Raw genomic sequence first — 19,934 nt, 5'->3', positions numbered from 1 at the left:
TTCCCATAAACTTTGGATACTACATAACATATTTTTTGTGCTATTAGAGAAGGTATTTATTTGTTTGACCTCACCTTTCTACCAAAAAAATAGTACTCAAAGTGTGTCACGTTCAGAACAGCAAAAATAAGTGTAGCAGTTCTTTAAAAAAAACCATGTGTAATGTAATGGATCTGTGTAAGGATGTACTTGTGAAATTTCTAGCAAGAAAGCTTCTTCTGCACTATATGTAATTGGGGTATACTGATTCATTGTATTCATTTGTATTTTACTTTTCTCCATAATGCTATAATTTTTAGTTTTTATTACCTTGTCCTCTGGACTAGTGATCTATATGAAACTAAATGATTAGAGAGGTTGTTTTTTCACTGAAATTTAATGGTGGCTGCTTTCTAAAAATACAGTAAAATATTCTGTTCATAGTATTTTGGATTACCCAGATATATCAATGAAGCTTTTGCCATATATTTATATACATGTTTATATATATTTTCTAAAGTACTGGAAGAGAATACTGGAGAAACTCCTGATATTATAGACAACAGCATGATATAAATAATAAATATATTTTAAAATGTTAGTAACGGAAGCAGGGAAAGAAGGGACAAAAGTACATTCTTCAAAACTATGATTTATGAACGCTTTGAAACCCCAAAGAGCAAGCCTGGGAAAGTATTTGAAATTCCAAGGATTAGCTTCAGTTATTTAGGAGTCAGAATCACACTTTTAGGTACAATTGCTACAACACAGGCTCTTTACAGCAGGCTTGTGCACAGACACTCTCTGCTCAAGCGAAGTGCTACTACTTTATGAGCTTGAGGTGAGGGAGAAACACCACCTTTCTACAAACTTTGTGGAGAAAGGGGTTAAACAGGAATAATTTCAGGAATAAAATAATGCGCTGTGAATTATATGTGCTGATGGTGAATTAATGTCAGAACGGGTGTTATATGTGTATAACTGCAGATGATAAATCCCAAGGAGACACGTGGGATTTTTGTGGTAGTAAAACAAACTGAATACAAATTTATTTCAATGTTTACAAACTTTGTTTCATAATAAAACTTTTCAGACTCTTGTTATACACGCTTTCTTTTCTCTCACACCTTCACTCTTGAACTTTCTTTATTATCAGGATTGTTTAATATACACTAACTGATTATCTGCATACTACATTCAAAAGACAACTCTCTTTACCCTGATCTTCTAATTCTCCCCTCAAACCAAAGTACTTTAAAAACACACTTTTATCACCTCAGTCATTCTCTTATATACCCTCTTCCCCCCTCCTAAGATATTCAATCTTCACCTACTCAGGTCAACATTCTAAACACAATAGACTTACAAATCTTAGACATACATTAGGGAACTGACTTGTGGGGTGTAACGCCACAACCATCCCTGAACAAGCTAGAATACGTATTTAAGATTTCTATGTACCAGCAGCAAGGTCCTAGGCAGCAATGTTTCAGGGTCATTATGTGAAAACCTTGCAATATGGTTTAACTATGGTTTGTTAATCACAAAGAATCCAGAAAGAGAACTTATGCATAATTGTTGGTTGTGAACTCTGGGTTGTTTGTTGTTAACAAACTATAGTTAGACCAGGTTGCAGGGTTCCCAAGAAACAACAACCCAGGTCACCTGTGAAGCAGGTCATTGTATTTCTTAATTGTCTCATAACCTAAGTTCTCTAGATTAGCAGTGGACAGAAGATAGAGCTCCAGATGCTTTGGACTTCAACTCCCAGAACCCCCTGCCAAGATGACCAATGGTCAGGAATGCTGAGAGTTGGAAGTCCAAAACATCTGGAGATATACTTTTTGCTTATCCTGCTCTGAGCAATGTACAATAACGAATTAAAACAATTTAAAACAGAAATCTCTACAATAAAACATATACAGTGCAAACACTAAAATAAATAAACAAACCAAAACCCAGAATGAATAGAACATAAAATCGGCCACCATCATATGTAAAATAACATTTGAAATATGCTCTGAATGTTGTGTGGTGATCATTTCAGATGTGGTCCACAACTCAATGGCTTCACTGATATGCATTAAATGTTTCTGTTTATAGATAATTTCGAGTTCTGGTGGGTGGAGTATCACATTAGTTAATACTCCTTGTCTGAACAGGTGCATAAAGCTTGAGAACTTTTTATCCACCATCAAACTGAGCTAGTAAATAAATAATATATTAAAATTCAGAGCTCTCCTTTCATTACACCAACTAAAACACCTTCAACTAAATAATAGATTGTATCCAATATTGGTGGTGCTTTAATGGAAAACAGGGCACCTGATTTTTAACAATCACACGTCTGTACCGCAGCCCTCCAAGGCATATCCCGTTCTATTCTGGATGGTCTCCCAACCCTCAAGAGCAGCTTAGGTGTGTATGTGGAAATGAGGGAGTTAACTGGGTAGGAGAAATTGACAAAAAGTGGACTTGTAAAATTATTTCTTTTCCGCTAAGGCAAAACATAATATTTTTATCAGCCTGAAGGGCAATTTTTCTGCATTTTGAATGTGATTATGTATTTGACATTTGGCCAGACTAATACACAGATATATTTTTTTAGCAAGGCCTGTAGTGATCATATAAGGATTAAGACCTTAGCTTTAAATCCCAGTGCAGTTAATTGTAGACTCCCCACTGCCTTTAATGGAATCAGGCTTTCACCTAGCTGGTCTTATAGCTGCTATCTGAGTACTGAACCATGCTAAGCTTGTCTTTAAAGGTACATCCAATTACATCAAGTGACATGTTCCCATTTCCAAGAAGCTGGTGATGATGGCAAGAGTAATAGACTGTTGCATCTACATGATGTTTTCCTAGCTCACAATATAGAAAAATGCCTTTTGTTCACTATTTCAGCCAGATTTTTTAAAAAACAACACAAATTCCATGGATGTGCCCTTCATCACAACACCTCATGGCTTCAAATCGTGGGAGAGGGAGTGAGTTATATGGTTATAAATTAATGAAAATATACTCCAAAGCTAAGCTGCCTTGAAATTCAATGTAAAGGTATTGTTACTATTTACATTAGCATATGACCGACGCCTAATTACTTGAATTAATTGTGCAAGTCTCTGGGAACAAGGAAAAAAGATGATTCATCATGAGTGATTTTTTCAAAGGCGCTGACCTCAGTTCCAGCACTCTTAAGCCAGTAAAGCTTTATAATCATATTACATATTGATTAGATTAGCTCATGTGCCTTCTGAATGATACACAGAAAGGGAGAAAAGTCTCAGGATGCTATAGAAAAAAATTATTGTACAAAAGCCCGACGTGTTTCAGCGTCTTGTTTTTTTAGGCCTTCCTCAGGGGGCTGTTATAAAGTCTGCAGAAATTATTTGTCTTGTTAATAATTTCTGCTGACTTTATAACAGCCCCTTGAAGAAGGCTTAAAAAAGCAAGAGGCTGAAACGTGTTGGGCTTTTGTATAATAAAATTTTCCTATAGCATCCTGAGACTTCACTTCCTTTTTGTGTACATCTTAGATCTCCTAAAAGGTGCCTACTGAATGGTAAAATGTAAGGTTGTGGGTTTTTTTTTTTTTTAAATTAACAAGAGAGAAAAGCTCAGAATGTGGCCTTTACAGGAATGTTTTTCTGTTGAGGATTGTGTATCATCCTTCCCAAGTTTCTTTTGCCCATTGCTTTCTATAAGAAAGGTTCTGGTTCTATAGGCTTTATTCATGATTAAGCAATTTTTAAATTTATTTTAATATTAAGTAATTTTAATTTATATGTATAGTAAACCAGCATCTTAAAAGTGAAAACAAATGTAAAACAAAGTAGATGCACAACAAACACAAAAGCCAGAAAGTAGAATTAAGTAAAGTGAATTTATCGATCGCTGAGATTTACCAATAAGAATGCTAAATCAGTAGGCTTTTCTGGGTGCAGAAAATCAATTGTTTCATGTACTCCAGTATGAGCTTGACTGATGGCTCCCCTTGAGGTGGCATCCACTTCTAAGGGTACAACCCTTTCTCTCTCTCTCCCCCCCCCCCCCCCAGATTGGGCCCTAATTCTTTGGAGTTTGCTGGAGTCTTGCACAAACTTGTTCATGTATCTGATTGCTTGACTGCTTCAGTTCCTCCTAAATTAGTAATTTATGGCCAATAAAAAAGAAAAACCTTTGTACTTAGTAGTGCTCAGAAACTACTTATATTTTAGGACAGATTTTCTAGGATTTTTAAACAATTTCTTTCCAAATGCTTTGGTTGAGTGCTTCAAGTTCTTCCACATATCAACATACCAATAAACCTAGCTTCAGACTAGAGAAGATCACACACCACGTAGAAAAGATTTTTCTGGACATTGTAAGAATGTAATGATGGCAGAGAAATACTGCTGCTTCACCTCCATCATTACCACAGAACAGGCTCATCTAGGAAGAATTCACATTAGGTTTAATTTTAGATGGAAAAACGTCCTAGAATTCCTAGTACTCCCCAGCCACCTTATAGCATTGTAGGACTTCCCCCCACCCCCACATCTAAATATGTATAGGATTGTGCCCTTAGTGTCTTCCTTCACCTGCATTCCTTCACAGTCCCAGCTCCCTTACCAGAAGTGTGGAGCAGAGGCATAAGTTTTGGCAGAGCAAGATCCCACCAAATTGTGATGCAGCTAGTTTACAAATGTGAGGGTGCTGCTACTCTTAGGCCTTGTCTAACTGCTGGAGAGCATAGCTGGTTGGAAAATTCAGGGAGTTGTAGGACTTTTTTTCTGTCTCAACATGCATAGGATTGCACCCTAAGCGCTTTACATGCGAAACACATAAAATACAATATAAAAGCCAATGGAAAAATGAATAGATAAATAAATAAATAAAAAATAGTACAGAGCAATTACAAGTTGGGGAAAGCCTAATTAAATAGGTGTGTCTTCAATCATTGTCTAAAGTTTGCCACAATTTCTGCCTCGGTAGAGCATTCCAAAGGGTGGGTGCCATTAATGAGAAAGTTTGACAATGTGATATTGGTCCATGGGATGACTAACTATACCTCTTTGGACAATCACAGGAGTCAATTTGCTATATATAGGAGAAGACCGTTTGCTAGATATCCCAATCCCAAATTGTTTAGGGCTTTGAATGTCAACAACAAAACTGAGACATAACTCTGTAGCTAATAGGCAGCCAGTGCAGTTCTTCTAATAGAGAGGTAACGTGTGTATAGCTAGGTGCTCCACTGAGCATTTTATGCACTCCTGTTCACTGTTTTGTGTGCACCCTATATATTGAGAGATAGTGTCTTAGACCAGCTGCCTTTGTAAAGGGAAAGTTCAGATATGTAATTGGTAACGTTCATACTTATATGAGAAAGCAATAGTTGTAATACAGGAGCTCACTGATTTTGGGATGTCTATTTCAGCCATGGAAACAAAGAAGTATTCTCATGTCGAGGAATAAAACTGGCAGTGGACTGGTTTTTGGAAAGAGGCCACAAAGATGTCACAGTGTTTGTGCCAGCATGGAGAAAAGAACAGTCCCGACCGGATGCTCTCATTGCAGGTATACTCTGCTCTGCTTTCGGCAGCTTGTTTTACAAAGCTATGACAATGCTAAAATCACTTTTTTTGACTGACTGAAGAAATGTTTTAAAAACCAAATGTTTACCTGCCTCCAGACTGGTCACTGCAAAGTAGCTTCTATGGTACAACCATATGCTGAGTTCTAAAGTGTTCTGCCAAGGGTAGGGTTGGTGGGAATCTTTGTAGATGTGATTTCAAACAAATTTATGGTGGATAGATTTATTAACAGCTGTTAGCCATGATAGCTTAATGGAACCTGGTGCAGATAAGGAAAAGGGGATTCCTATTTCTATGAGAACCTGCTGCTGAGCTTCCCAGAGGCATCTAGCTGGCCAGTGAAGAAACCAGCATGCTATACTTGAGAGATCTTCGGTCTGGCCCAGTAAACTGGTTCTTAGGTTGTTGCCTTCTTTATTTTTTTAAAAAAGAATAAGGGTGCAATCCTTTACATGTTTAGACAGGAAAAAGTCCTATAACTCCCAGCATTCTGCAGCCAGCCCTAAGACAGATTATGATTAAGTATTCAAAGCATTCATTGTTGACAAAGCTATCAAGAAGAATTTCCCCTACGAACAGTCATTTTCCATACTAAAGATCTGAATCTTGCTCTATCTATAAAATCTGATAGAAAATGAATGGAAGTCACATAAATAAACTGCAAATAAACGCAGAGGGAAGGACCCAAAAGGGGGCTATTCCCCCTTGATTCCATTCACAGGCAGTGCCCACCACTTGCACAACAGAGATTTAGCACTTCAGAGAGCAACAGGAAATTAGCAGAAACACTTGTTTCTGGAACGCCAATTTATCCCATCATAACATCAGCAAGACTTGAGAAGTAAGAACACACCCTTTGATCTATTTATACAGGTTTGTATTTCATTGTGGATAGTAGCATTAGCTAGCTCCATCTGTGACAAATAGCTACTAATTAAATATAAAAACATAAGAGCCATGCTGGATTAGGCCAACCGTCTATCTAGTGTGGCATCCTGTTCCCATAGTGGCTAACCCGATACCTACAGGAAGTCCATAAGCAGGACATGAGCACTAGAGCAGCCTCCCACTTGTATTTCCCAGAGCTGGTGTTGAGAGGCCTCTGATACTGGAAGTATTATATAGCTATTGATAGCCTTAACCTCTATGCATTACTTTAATCCCTTTTTAAAGCTGTCCAAGGTGGTGCCCAACACTACACCTTGTCTTAGCAACTCCCATAGTGTAACTGCAAAGTGCTTCCTTTCATCTGTTCAGAATCTCCCATCATTCAATTTCATTTGTTCTAGTGTTTTTGAGAGAGACAAGAATTTCACATCCAGTATATACAACTGTCTTAGTAAACTCATATAGTGTTTGTGAGATATACTGTCAAAAGGTACAGTCCATTTTGTTTGGCTACTGTGAGAACTAGTTCAGTTGCTACAAAAGTGAAGAAATTAGAAGTTCTAGTAACTCATGTTTCTGCATCCTCTATTTCTGCTGTATCTTCTGAAGCAGGGACCTGAAGACTTCATAGCAGGTGCTGGTTAAACAGAGAGAAAAGAAACTATGTATCAAAGGGGATCTAAAGTTGTGAGAGGTGAATTGGAACTTTCCTTTCCTCTCTTCCCCTGTGAATCCGAAAAAGTTTATCTGGGATTTTCAGGGAATCCTTCAGCACAGCATGAGCTTTGGCACGAAGAAATGAAGTAGGAGGCATCATACATGTATGATGCCTCCACACTGAATATCAAGTGGAGGCATCATACATGAGCAGAACTCCACCATGCAAAGTACCTCTGACTGTTTATGAGTCATTTCCCCATCACTACATCCCTTCCCCACCCTCCTTTTCACAATCCACATTCAGGGGAGTCCACCAAATTCTGAAGATACCTTTGGAATTGCATAGGAAGTTGCAAGGGGGAGAATGGAACAGGAAACACCAATTTGCAAGCTGCTTTCCACTTGTGCAACTTTGGATTGACCCATAGTTTTTGTGAACTTCAGCTCTCTGTCTTTCCAGGAAACCCTCTGACACCTGATTTATTCCATAGTTTATTAACAGAAATAATCTAAGCATTAATTGAAGCAATTACACAGTTATTTACTGCTGATCCTGTCACACATCCCACTATCATCCTGCAGAGCTAAAGAAAAAGAAACCTTATTTAAAGTAGCCAACTTGTTTCATGTTACTTTGTGGATGTAATATCCAGGTGACTTTTTATATGTTAATATTGTTTATTGTGATTTTATTATCAATTATAGCATTATTGTATTTTTTTTCTTGTTACATTGCCCTGGAATCCCTTGTGGATGAACTGTTTGTATTCAGGGGAAAATATCGTATTTAAATGAGTTTGTTGAATTGTTCAGAAGCTACTTCATAATGATGGTAGGCCCTTGTTCTGAATTTCTTAACATCATTCAGACTTGGATCATCTTATTTTGAGTTTGCTAAAATTCTTACTACACGATCCCAGTAAATAAATATTCAACTTCTTTCCACCCCTTCAAACTGCTATCTCCAGTATCCGAGGCACTAAGCCTGTGTGCACCAGTTGCTGGGGAACATGGGTGGGAGGGTGCTGTTGCACCATGTCCTGCTTGTTCATCCCTGGCTGATGGCTGGTTGGCCACTGTGTGAACAGCGTGCTGGACTAGATGGACCCTTGGTCTGAGACAGCATAGAACTTCTTATGTTCTTAAACTCCATATCCATGAGACAAACTAGAAGCTCATTGTTCCTGACTGTTAGAGCAGTATGACAATGGAATTAGTTTCCTGGTGAGGTTGTGGGCTCTCCCACACCAGAGGCCTTCAAGAGGCAGCTGGACAACCATCTGTCAGGGATGCTTTAGGGTGGATTCCTGCATTGAGCAGGGGGTTGGACTCGATGGCCTTGTAGGCCCCTTCCAACTCTGCTATTCTATGATTCTATGTTCTTAGGTGTTCCCATGTCTGAAGCTAGTTGCATTGGTTTTATCCTTAGGAGAAGAAAGCTCCTCAATGTCTGATTTTGATAGAGATTGGAATCAATATACATAGTTGTGTGTGCAATGATCAGTTCGTTATACTCTGTTAAGGGAGAAAGTGGAAAGTTTTTTCTGCTAATTTGTACTTCAGCTAAGTAACCTAAGTAAACAAGAATGCTTTTAAAGTTGAGTTACTGGAATTGATTGCAATAACACCTGGTCCTAAGTGTAAACATGACTGTAGAGCCTGGGGATAAAGGCAATTTATGTTGATATATTTTAATATGTAGCCGAATGTTAACCATCAGCTTCCAATAGAAACAGAACTGCTTTAGTTAAACTAAGTCATCCTAGTCTGACCTTAATTTTTTTGATCTGTAACAGTTATTTGCTATATTTTGGTCTATCATATAACAGAGTTCAGTGGGCTGAATTAAGTCTTCCTTTCTTTTCAGTATTTTGCTTTCTTCTCTCTTAATATTTCTAGATCAAGAAATCTTGCGTAAATTAGAAAAAGAGAAAATTTTGGTGTTCACCCCATCCCGCCGTGTTCAGGGGAGAAGGGTGGTATGCTATGATGACAGGTTCATAGTGAAGTTGGCCTTTGAGTCAGATGGTATAATTGTGTCTAATGACAACTACAGGGATCTAGCTAATGAAAAACCGGAATGGAAGAAGTTCATTGATGAACGGCTGCTGATGTATTCATTTGTCAATGACAAGTAAGTTGCACTTTTTTTGTTATCTCTTCTTGGAAATAACCACCAACAAGACTTGGTGTATTTACAAACAGACACGTGTGTGTGTGTGTGTGTGTGTGTGTGTGTGTGTGTGTGTTCGTGTGTGTGTTCACATATACACAAACACACACACCTAGTAACATTTCTGCCCGTGTGATCTTGCTTCTATGGTAATCAGGGTTGTTGGGTGTTTTTTTTCAATAATAAAAATACAGCCTGATCTCTTTCATGCAGGGCAATTCTGAACTGAATGGTATTTAAGCACATTTGTTTATTTATTTCTATACTGCCCAATAGCTAAAGCTCTCTGAGCGGTTTACAAAAATTAAAACAATAAGTTACAGCATAAAATATAAAAGATGGAAGCTTAAAACCACAATATAAAAGTACAACCAGAATAAAATCAAGCAGCAATGTAGAGATATAAAATACAGATTTAAAACTATAATGCTAAAACACTAGAATGCTAAAATACTGAGCAAATGAAAAGGTCTTCACCTGGTGCCAAAAGGAGTACAACATAGGTGCAAGGTGAATCTCTCTAGGGTGCTCATTCCACAGCTGGGGTGCCACAGTAGAAAACACCCTCTTCCTTGTACCCACCTGCCTCACTTCCTTTGGCAGGGGCTCATGAAATAGGACCTATAGCTCCATGCATCTTTGCCATTCTAGTTGTAACCTTTCTTCTCCTGTTCCTGTGCTCCTGCAGTGTAAACAAATGTATTATGCCACATGAGCTAAAATAGACTCTTCTTTCTGGCGAACAGGTTTGAGCCATACCACGGTTTTCTCTAAAGATAAATAAAGCAAAACATAGTGTCAGTGTCTTAGAAGATTGATTATTTAAAATGACGAGATAAAGTCTGAAGCTTTATGAAGAGATAAATGCTCCAACCAATACTAAGTAGGGTGACCATATGAAAAAGCAGGACAGGGCTTCCATATCTTTAACAGTTGTATAGAAAAGGTAAGTTCAGCAGGTGTCATTTTTATGCATGCAGCACCTGGATAAATTCCCTCTTCATCACAACAGTTAAAGCTGCAGGAGCTATACTAGAGTGACAAGATAAAAAAGATGGCAGGGCTACTGCAAATTTTAACTGTTTTAATGAAGAGGGAACTTCCCCAGGTGCTGCATGCATACAAATGACACCTGCTGAACTTACCTTTTCTATACAACTGTTAAAGATACAGAAGCCCTGTCCTCCTTTCCATATGGTCACCCTAATACCAAGTGCTCTATTCTGTTAAAGAGAATATCTAAACATGCCTAAACAATGCTGACTTCAATGTTTCTCAACATACACTTAAACCACTAACATTGAACATTTTTTCTAGATCTCTACAAACTGGAAAGTTGGATGTGAAGGAAAAATATTTAATGTTGTGATATTTGGGGCTAGAGTAGTCTGATTTTGTGGATGAAGTTCCCAAGCATGGCTTTTCTTTTCCTTCCAGCATGGCAATGTTTTATTTTGTTTTGTGCGTAGTGTTTGCAATTTCTCGCCCAGGGTCTTTACTGTAGATACATGACTGATCCATGCACTCAAAATGTAACTTTAAGAAAGATACAGAGGTGGGAGGGCACATGGTAACAATGAAATATAGGTCTGATTTAGCACTTACTCTGTCTGCGATCCTTAGTGGTCTGTGCAAACTCCCCTCCTATCTAGCCTTCACCTAGGCTAAAGTGTATTACATGTGCCCGTATGCACAAGGCAAAATGTGGGGAAATCATGCATGTCTGCATGGAGTATCTGTCTCACATGTTATTTTAAGTGACTTGTGGAGTGGAGGAGGATGCACCCACTCCTCTACCAGCAAGATTGCAGTACTGGCCGATGTGTGAATCAGACCACCATCTGTAGTGGTCTAATAATGTAAATGCATTGTTTACATTATTTTCCATCTTGGTATCTGACATACAACTGCTATCTTTGCTATAAAACATAGATTTAAGTATGTGTTTTCAAGACTATGTGTGGAATACATCTAAAATATAGTGGAGTAAATACCTTTTTCATTGAATTGTTTTATTTTATATTCTATAGATTCATGCCTCCTGATGATCCTCTTGGCCGCCATGGCCCCAGTCTGGATAATTTTCTGAGGAAGAAACCTGTTGTACCAGAATATAAGAAACAGCCATGTCCATATGGTAATTGTATTGCACTAAACACTAAATATATTTTTAAAAATGAGGCTTGATTGTATATTTGTCTCTGTTAAAATTGTTACAGACTTGTGTCACATCTTTCATTTGATAATAGGTTTAATGCAGATTAACCCCCTGGCCCAATGCTTTGATTGGAGGACAGTCCTAAAATCGGAATATATATTTCAGGATCTCTGATTCACTAAGCCAGCGTGGTCTGATAGTTTTAGCGTAAAGTCAAATTCCTGCTCAGCCAAGGATGCTCTTGGGGGCCGTGTGCAAAACAGTGTTTTGAAGTATAACTTTCTCATCTTGAAAATGAACAAAATATTGCCCTATCCCACTTAATGATCATGGGGGAAGGGTGATTTCTGAGCTGGTTAGAAATCACAATGATAAATAGTGAACTAACTAGCATACAGCTTTATTATGCTGCTCTGAAATTGTGTTCTCTTCCTCTCTGTGTGTGTATGTCTCTCTCTCTCTCTCTCACACACACACACACAGTGCTCAATTCCTGATACCATTTCTGATCCAGCTGCAGAATGTTTGATATCCTGAAAGCCTTTTCCTTGATCTGTGTGATTCAGTGTAAATAATATTTGCTGTTTTATTTTCAGTCTCTCTCCTAATACCTCTCTTTCCCCATTTGCTTGCTTAAATCTTCACATTTGTACAGGGAAGAAATGCACTTATGGACACAAATGCAAATACTACCATCCAGAAAGAGGAAATCAGCCTCAGAGGTCGGTAGCTGATGAACTTCGTGCCATGTCTAGGAACACAGTGGCCAAAGCTGCTAGTGAAGGAGGGCTGGTGAAAAGCAACAGTGTTCCGTGTAGCACTAAGATTGATAGCACTTCGGATCTCAAGCGAACTGCTCCAAAGAGGCAATCAGACCCTAGTATAAGGACTCAAGTCTACCAAGACTTGGAGGAAAAGCTTCCCACCAAAAACAAATTGGAAACCAGGTCTGTACCTTCTTTAGTTAGTATACCGAATTCTGCTGCTGCAAAACCCCAAAGTACTGCACCTTTAAGCAATGGCCTTCCACCTGGAGTTCATTTCCCACCTCAGGATCAAAGACCACAGGGACTGTATCCTCCAGTGATTATGGGAACCAAAAATCACGGAACGCCAATGCCTTATGAGCAGTATCCCAAATGTGAGTCTCCTGTGGACGTAGGTTACTACTCTATGCTAAATGCGTATTCAAACCTAAGTATCTCTGGCCCACGAAGTCCTGAAAGGCGTTTTTCTTTGGATACAGATTACAGAATTAGTTCTGTAGCCTCTGATTGTAGTAGTGAAGGGAGCATGAGCTGTGGCAGTAGCGATTCCTACATAGGCTACAATGATCGCTCTTATGTGAGTTCTCCTGATCCCCAGCTGGAAGAGAATTTAAAGTGCCAACATATGCATCCCCACAGCCACCTTAATTCACAGCCCTTCTTGCAGGGTTACCATGATACGCTCACCAGAGTGCAAAGTTACAGTCATGAAGAACCAAAGCATCATCACAAGCCTCCACATCCTTACATGGCTGTACACCTTCAGCATCCCAGTGTTGGCGCTCGTTCTAGCTGTCCTAGTGACTACCCTGCTCCTCAGAGTTCACAGCACTCGAAGAGCATGCATCTGGGGAGAGCCCTTGTGTCCACAAGGGTAGACAGCATATCGGACTCGCGTTTGTATGATAATTCTCCATTAAGGCAAAGAAAAACCTACTCTGGCCAAGACGGGCTCAGTAGTTGGGAAAGGCAGGGCTATGGGATTGATGCATATGGCTATCGTCAAACTTACTCCCTGCCCAGTAACTCCACCCAGCCATGTTACGAGCAGTTTGCCTTCCAAAGTTTACCTGAGCAACAAGATCAACCTTGGCGGATACCTTACTGTGGAATGCTTCAGGACCCCCCAAGGTATCAGGACAGCCGAGAGAAAGTCTACATAAACCTGTGCAACATTTTCCCCCCTGACCTCGTGAGGATCGTCATGAAAAGGAATCCTCACATGACAGACGCTCAGCAGCTCGCTGCAGCCATTTTAGTGGAGAAATCTCAGCTAGGTTATTAATGACATAATGATGCATCTTTGTGGTGTCTATTAGTTCAGTTTCAGCTGTAACGCTGAGGGAGGTTTGCTACAATAGCATTTGTAATCTCCTTCTCAGCAAGGAGGTTATATAGTAATCCATTTATGTGAAATACTGTGCCATGGAATCTGTATGTACAACCCCATACATTGGAAGTGACATGATCAGTTTTAAATGCTCACTTGAATTTAAAAACAAAAATCATAACTGGAAGATCTTTCCAGTTTAATATATTATTATATCTGTGGTCTCTGGAAAAGAATATTTGGTGCGTTGGGGTTTTTACATGCAGCACTTTCTAATATTGTTACATGTTTATTAAATTATTGGGTGTTTTGTCCTTCAAGTGCAAAACATGTTTTTTAATAGCTGCAGAAAAGTGAAGAGGATTTTATGCACCCAGCAAACGGTTTTTTCAAGCCAAGCTTCTTATGAACTCTTTTTTAAATTGCAATTAAGTTATTTAATTTTATTGTGTGATTTTATTTGTGCTATAATCATTTTATTTATAGAAAACAAAGGTCTTTTACAGCACTGATTTTATTTTTTAAACAATTTGTAAGTTACCAGTTTTAACACAGAAATGGGTAACAATATATTAGTACTTTATAGTATGGCACTTTTTCATTTGTTTGGTTTTGGGTTTTAATTGAAATTATTTGTTTATTACTGTTGTTTTTTGGTGCAAGCAGAAGCAATCATTGGGGAAGAAACCTGCCATCACTAATTTATTATGTAAAAGGCCAAAGCCTTTTGTGCAGGTTTTGAAGACGTTGAGCTTATCCAACTCATAACTGTCTAGAATTAGGCTACTGATATATCAGTTTAGGAAACAGCTTTATCCAGCTGATGTACACTTCCATCCATCAGAAATGGCAATGAAATTGAGATTTGTTTTAGGTGTGTGTCTTGTTCCTCTAATTAATGCACAGGTATATTGGACAAAATGCTTTTTTCATAAAAAAAAATACCTGTTTTTAAATGAAACTAATTGTTCTCAATGCAATTTTTGTATATAAGATACTGTGTATTTTTCATGCTATTTATCAAGGCTGGCCTAAGAAGGTTTTATGTTTATGTTGATGATATGCAACATTTTTATTGACTGCACTATAGTAATAGTATTATAGCCGAGAACGGCCCATTCTCTTTTGTGAAATACTGTAGATGTTCTCAGAGTTAGTTTGTATGGCCTGTTGTATTATGTAGGCCTGACTCTTGTCACAAACAGTGTAGTTTTGGAAGCAGACAGAACCGTCTCTTCTAGTATGAATAAGGGAGAATTCTGGTTTTAAGTCGTGGGTTCTGCTAGCTCTTTTAAAATGTAATTTTACATAGATAGGTTAGTAATAGATCTTGCAACCAGTGACTTATGTGTAGACATTGTAATCAGTTGCTTACACACTAGGATTCCCTGCGGAGCAACACACTGTGATGATTCCCAAGTTTACAATATTATTGCTGATAACTGGGTGCACAGCTGCAACTTGAAGACCCCGTAGAACCAGAAAGTACCTTTAACTGTTGATACAAATTGTATCTTTAACTATGAGAACTATTTTGATGTATAGATCTAACTTTAAAAACACATGTACAAATGTGTAAAGATGATTTTAGACTTTTGGGCAACATTTTATCTCTTATTTTAAAAATTGTAGATTTCAAACCCAAAACTTGCTTATAGGCAGATAGTTCGGATCTTATATAACACATACAGTATTTTTTTCCTAATTAAATCTCCCTCTCCTTTTTCCCTAAAACAATTGTCGAGTGAGATCATATATAAGAAATAATGGTAAAATGCTGCCTGAAAAGAATGTCCAAGCACCTTTTGAATAGGAAAACATTTTTTCACTACTCATGCAACACTGTGTGTTGCAAGAAGTAGGATTTTGGTATACAGTAAATGCTCCTGCAAAGCATTGTGCTTATAGATGTATCCAATAATCTGAACCATGTTCAGCAACTTTAATTCAGGAATTATTCTTCTACACAGCTTTCACTGTTGACTAATGAGACAGGATCTCAGTTCTGTTAGGTCCGCCTTCCCCAATGATTGGGGTTGTAATCCAACACATCTGGTTGGCGCTAGGTTGAGGAAGGTTGTGTTAGATTCATCTGCCCTCCAGTAGGTGCTACCTTGCATTCTGTCCATTTCTCCTGAAAGAAAACCTGTTTCCCTGTCAGTTTCATGTCTTTTCCTCAGCCCCATTGTTCCATGTCTGTACAGAATATATTTTAATGGAAAGGTTGTACATTGCATACGGCTTCCTAGACAAGCCCTGTTCCCCCCTGGCCACCCCCAAATGAATGAATTTGCACAAAAGCATGGCTCATTTATTATAGTGGGTGTCTGCAGGGGAAAAAAATCCTAGTGGTCTGTTGCCACAGGTGATGGTTGATTCATGCATTATTTGTGGCTTATATTGTAACTTTGCATTTTTAGTGACAGTATATTCATGTGTTTCTCTAAAGTATAACAGGATTCTTGCCACTAGTGATCGCAGAATGCAGAAATGTGTTCTTGAATAGAATCACTTCATCATCATTCCCCCACCCCCACCCCCCAATTGGCTTATGGTGTGTTTCATGTTTAGGCTTGACCACAGCCTACTGACTGTGAAGGAAGGGTTGATTGTTCACTGAGTGCTACACTGTGAAGTGAGCTACTACCATGTATTGTGTAATGCAGAATGAATTTAAATAAATATCAAACAGCAACCCCATCAGACTAGAGAGCCCAGAACTCATAGTGGCTCTGCTTCAGTGTCCTTGACGGTGTTGACAGTTGTTCTTTTATTATGGCCTTCTTTGTGCACTATTAAAAGCCGACATAAAAAGCCCCAAGTACGCTGTTTTCTGCTGAAGTAGCTTTCCATGCCTGCTTCTGTAATTCACAAGGACATCCAGGCTTCAATGGACTCAAACTCCTGCCCTCAGTATGTCCTTTTCCTGCAGAGAAATGGTTGGGTTAGCCATAACTCTTCTATCTCCAGACAGATCCTTAACTGTCTCGACTGATTTAGCGAAGTCCAGCAGCAAGCCTTTCTGTGCTGCAAGAACTCTTTAACAGCCATTCCAATGACCAAAATGCATTTACTACCAAAACCCATTTTATAAACAGGCAAGGGTTTGTGTGGCACTTTTACAGCTTGTTCACTTTACTTCTTCCTGTTGTGGACTTCCTACTATGGACAACATCCGCGCTTTGTACAGCACCATGTACATTGATGGCGCTATATAAATAAATAATAATAATAATTTAGTTCCTCTTTGTATGAAAAACTCAGAACCTGGTGCATCTTCCTCCTAAAATTTTAATAGGTTTACAGAAATGGTAAGCCAGTGCTGAAAACAGGAAAAGTGGGAAATGGCATCAAGTTTTATATCAATTGATTGGTGCAAATGTTGGGTGGGTTTCAAACATAAACACACACTGTGCATGAATGGAAAGCACCAACTTACACATAGGAGAAAGGGTAACGTTTCCTTTTGACAGAGGCATTTTGTGCCTCATGGGCTGCTGCCCTGAGCTGGAATGGAGAGGTCTTTCAAAGGGGCAGTTGATAGAAGTGGTGTGTGTGTGTGTGTGTGTGTGTGTGTGTGTGTGTGTGTGTGTGTGTGTGTAAAAGCCCCATGTGCAAGTGGAACATCCTTGCATACAAGTCTTGGATCCAGGCCACTGTAACTGTGATGTCAAAATATGCTATATACCGTTTAAGGAGTCAAAACGTGGGATTTGCTCTAATTTGTCACAACAGATGAACACAGTGAAAAAGTGGGTCTTGGCCAACACTGAAAATGCATATCTGTTACTATTTCAAAGCACTTAACAGATGGGATGTAAATTGTTAACTGAAAACATTTAAGCATTGTAATTTATGGACAAATATGTATGTGTACATATATGGAGTTACACAATGCTATATCTCATTCAGCTAGCTAGAACACTTTTTAATCTAGGTATTACTATTAAGTTGAACTCAGTGGGGCATACTTCTGAGCAGTCACACATAGGATTACAGTGTAGCTCAGCTATGATTGCTTTTAGGAAGCTATGATAGTTATACTATTTTCCTCACAGCTATGCATCTTCAATATTGTCCCTTGATTGGTAATGCCCCAATCATGGCAAAAACTAGTTATCTGGAGAAAGAGCATATAGCAGTGATTACTCCTTTTTATCTCTAAGATACACTGGAATATCATCTTAAAACTGATGACACTGCAGAAAATAAAACAGAATGTTGATGAAGTTTCAGCATGGATTAGGTTCTCCAATAAGTATTTCTACTATCCTGCCTGCAGGGATATCCAGTCTCAATTCTATGGAATTTCCCCTGCATGCTCAAATGCAACTGTAACAAATTGCTAATTCCTCCATGCCTCTATAATTGCCTTTATTTTTTACCCAAAAATAATTAGCTACTCAGATCCAAAGTTGGAAGAGTGGAATGTTCGAGCTCCAGATTGGAAGATGCAACTGGTGGAGAGGTGAGTGGGGGGTCTGAAAAACGGAGAGAACATTGTCAAAAAGCAGAGATGACATGGAAGACCTCACATAGAAAGACTAAGAGCTATATCTCTTCAGCCCTGAACAGGTTTTCCAAAGATTCCCTTGGGCACATACAGTATATCACTTTGATTCCGAATGTTTTTCCCCTCATGCTATCTCAAGATTAAACCAAATATGCCTATTCTTGTCATGCTTATATTTCTTTCTTTCAAATGTTAAGATCCTCCAAATTGGGATTTTCCAACTGTACGAGTTGGAACCAGACTTAATTATAGAGTAGACCCCTTAAAATCTATGGGACTTGAGTTAGTAATGACTGACACAAGTCCCATTTTTTCAGTGGATCTACTTTAAATTTGACTAAGTCTGGCTTCAGTCTTAGGTATGTGTGTGTTTTAGAAGTTATATGAATAATTCCGATTAGCCTCCCTCATGACATTGTTGATTGACTAATGTATTATATTGCCTGCTTGACTCAATTTAAATTTGATTTCAGAGGTTGGATTTATTTACACTTGCATTTAATGCTTGATGTATGACTGTTTGACTTACTTGTATCTATGAAGTCATGAGGAAGCTACAGTAGCTTCATTACTGAAAATGAAACATTGAGGCTCACCTCCTTGGCATCATGGCCTCCCACTCTAAAAGATGGTGGCTTACTAAGAAGAAGTTAAGGAAATACACAATGTGAATTTTCATAATGTGTGTGTTCATGACATCATTATATAGACACTACCAATTTCCTCAGCACCCATGAAAATTCTGCCTGTCGTAGTGACATCAGTGAGTTGGCAATAAAACAGTTAAAATCCATCCCAAATTTCATCTAAGACAAAGCAAAGCTTTGGATGTTGTATGTTATAATACATTTTAAATGTAAATTAAAATGGAGCATAATTGTGAACTGTTATGTCATGTGTGCCTTTGTTCTCCCTTTTGTGCTAATGCCTGTCTTTCTATCTTCATACATCCCTTATTTCTCCACCTTTATATATTTTACTGCTTTTACTACTTTCAGTCTCTTCCTTTCTCTGGTGTCCCCCCCCTTGCAAGATTTTATTCTTTTTCTATCTTTCCACATTTGTTTGCTTTTCCCCTGCCTGCTAGATCCTTAGTATTTGCTTCCCATGAATTACCCTCTTTCTAGTTGGGAGTTTCTGTACCACTTTGCTTCCCAAATTGAGTATGCACAACCATGTGAAACCTATCCCATCCCTGCTTGACATTCCTCTTTGTCCCAAATAGCTCATAACAAGGAGCACTACTGCCTCTAAGCTCCACATCTTCGTAGAAGAGAAATAGCTTAAGAGTTTTTGAAAATATCAGATAAAATTGCTTATGTGAGTGCGTATTTCCTAATGGCAAATATCGAGTCAATTGAAATTCATAATTTGTATTTTAAATTTCATATAGGGAAAGATGTAGTTATGTACTGTGTATCTGGGAAGTTAATTAATTAATTACATTTTAAGATAAGTAAATGAGAGGAATACCTTTCTATTTAGAAAGTGGGGGTGGAGGTTGAGAACAAATGAGAAACGTATTTTTATATAAGACAACTTTAAACAAAGCTCCATTTTGGCCATATAGTTATTTTCAACTGGTACATGTTTTAATATGTGATCTCCATTTTTATATTTTGTACATGACAAACTTAGAAGATATTATGCATATACCACTTATGTACTGTCTAGTCTGTGTATGGATGGATCTGCACTTAGCAATACACAATGAAATTTTGTTTTATAATCCACCTTTAAGGCACAAGTCTACACATTTAAATAGAAAAAGATGTCCTACAACTGGGAGTTGTAGGACTTCTGTCTAAACATGTGTAGTATTGGGCCCTTAATTAACTTGAACGGCCATCTTGAATGACACCTGGCCGTATGATGAAGTGATGTACATTT

At 38.3% G+C, this 19,934-nt stretch overlaps 1 protein-coding gene across 1 annotated transcript in view; it reads left to right on the top strand.

Moving 5' to 3' along the window:
* Positions 1 to 16,231, top strand: part of ZC3H12C (zinc finger CCCH-type containing 12C) — a 53,247-nt gene extending 37,016 nt beyond the window's left edge. The window contains exons 3-6 of the mRNA XM_063127074.1: positions 5,399 to 5,538; positions 9,003 to 9,237; positions 11,307 to 11,413; positions 12,090 to 16,231. Of these exons, the coding sequence (XP_062983144.1) occupies positions 5,399 to 5,538; positions 9,003 to 9,237; positions 11,307 to 11,413; positions 12,090 to 13,486 (1,879 nt within the window). The 3' untranslated portion in view covers positions 13,487 to 16,231. The remainder of the gene's footprint in view (positions 1 to 5,398; positions 5,539 to 9,002; positions 9,238 to 11,306; positions 11,414 to 12,089) is intronic.
* Positions 16,232 to 19,934: the final 3,703 nt, after the last annotated feature.

The sequence above is a fragment of the Elgaria multicarinata genome, chromosome 5 (genome assembly GCF_023053635.1).
Source record: "Elgaria multicarinata webbii isolate HBS135686 ecotype San Diego chromosome 5, rElgMul1.1.pri, whole genome shotgun sequence".
Lineage (NCBI taxonomy): Eukaryota > Metazoa > Chordata > Lepidosauria > Squamata > Anguidae > Elgaria > Elgaria multicarinata.
Note: the sequence above shows the minus strand (reverse complement) of the source record. Positions and strands in the feature narration are given on the sequence as shown.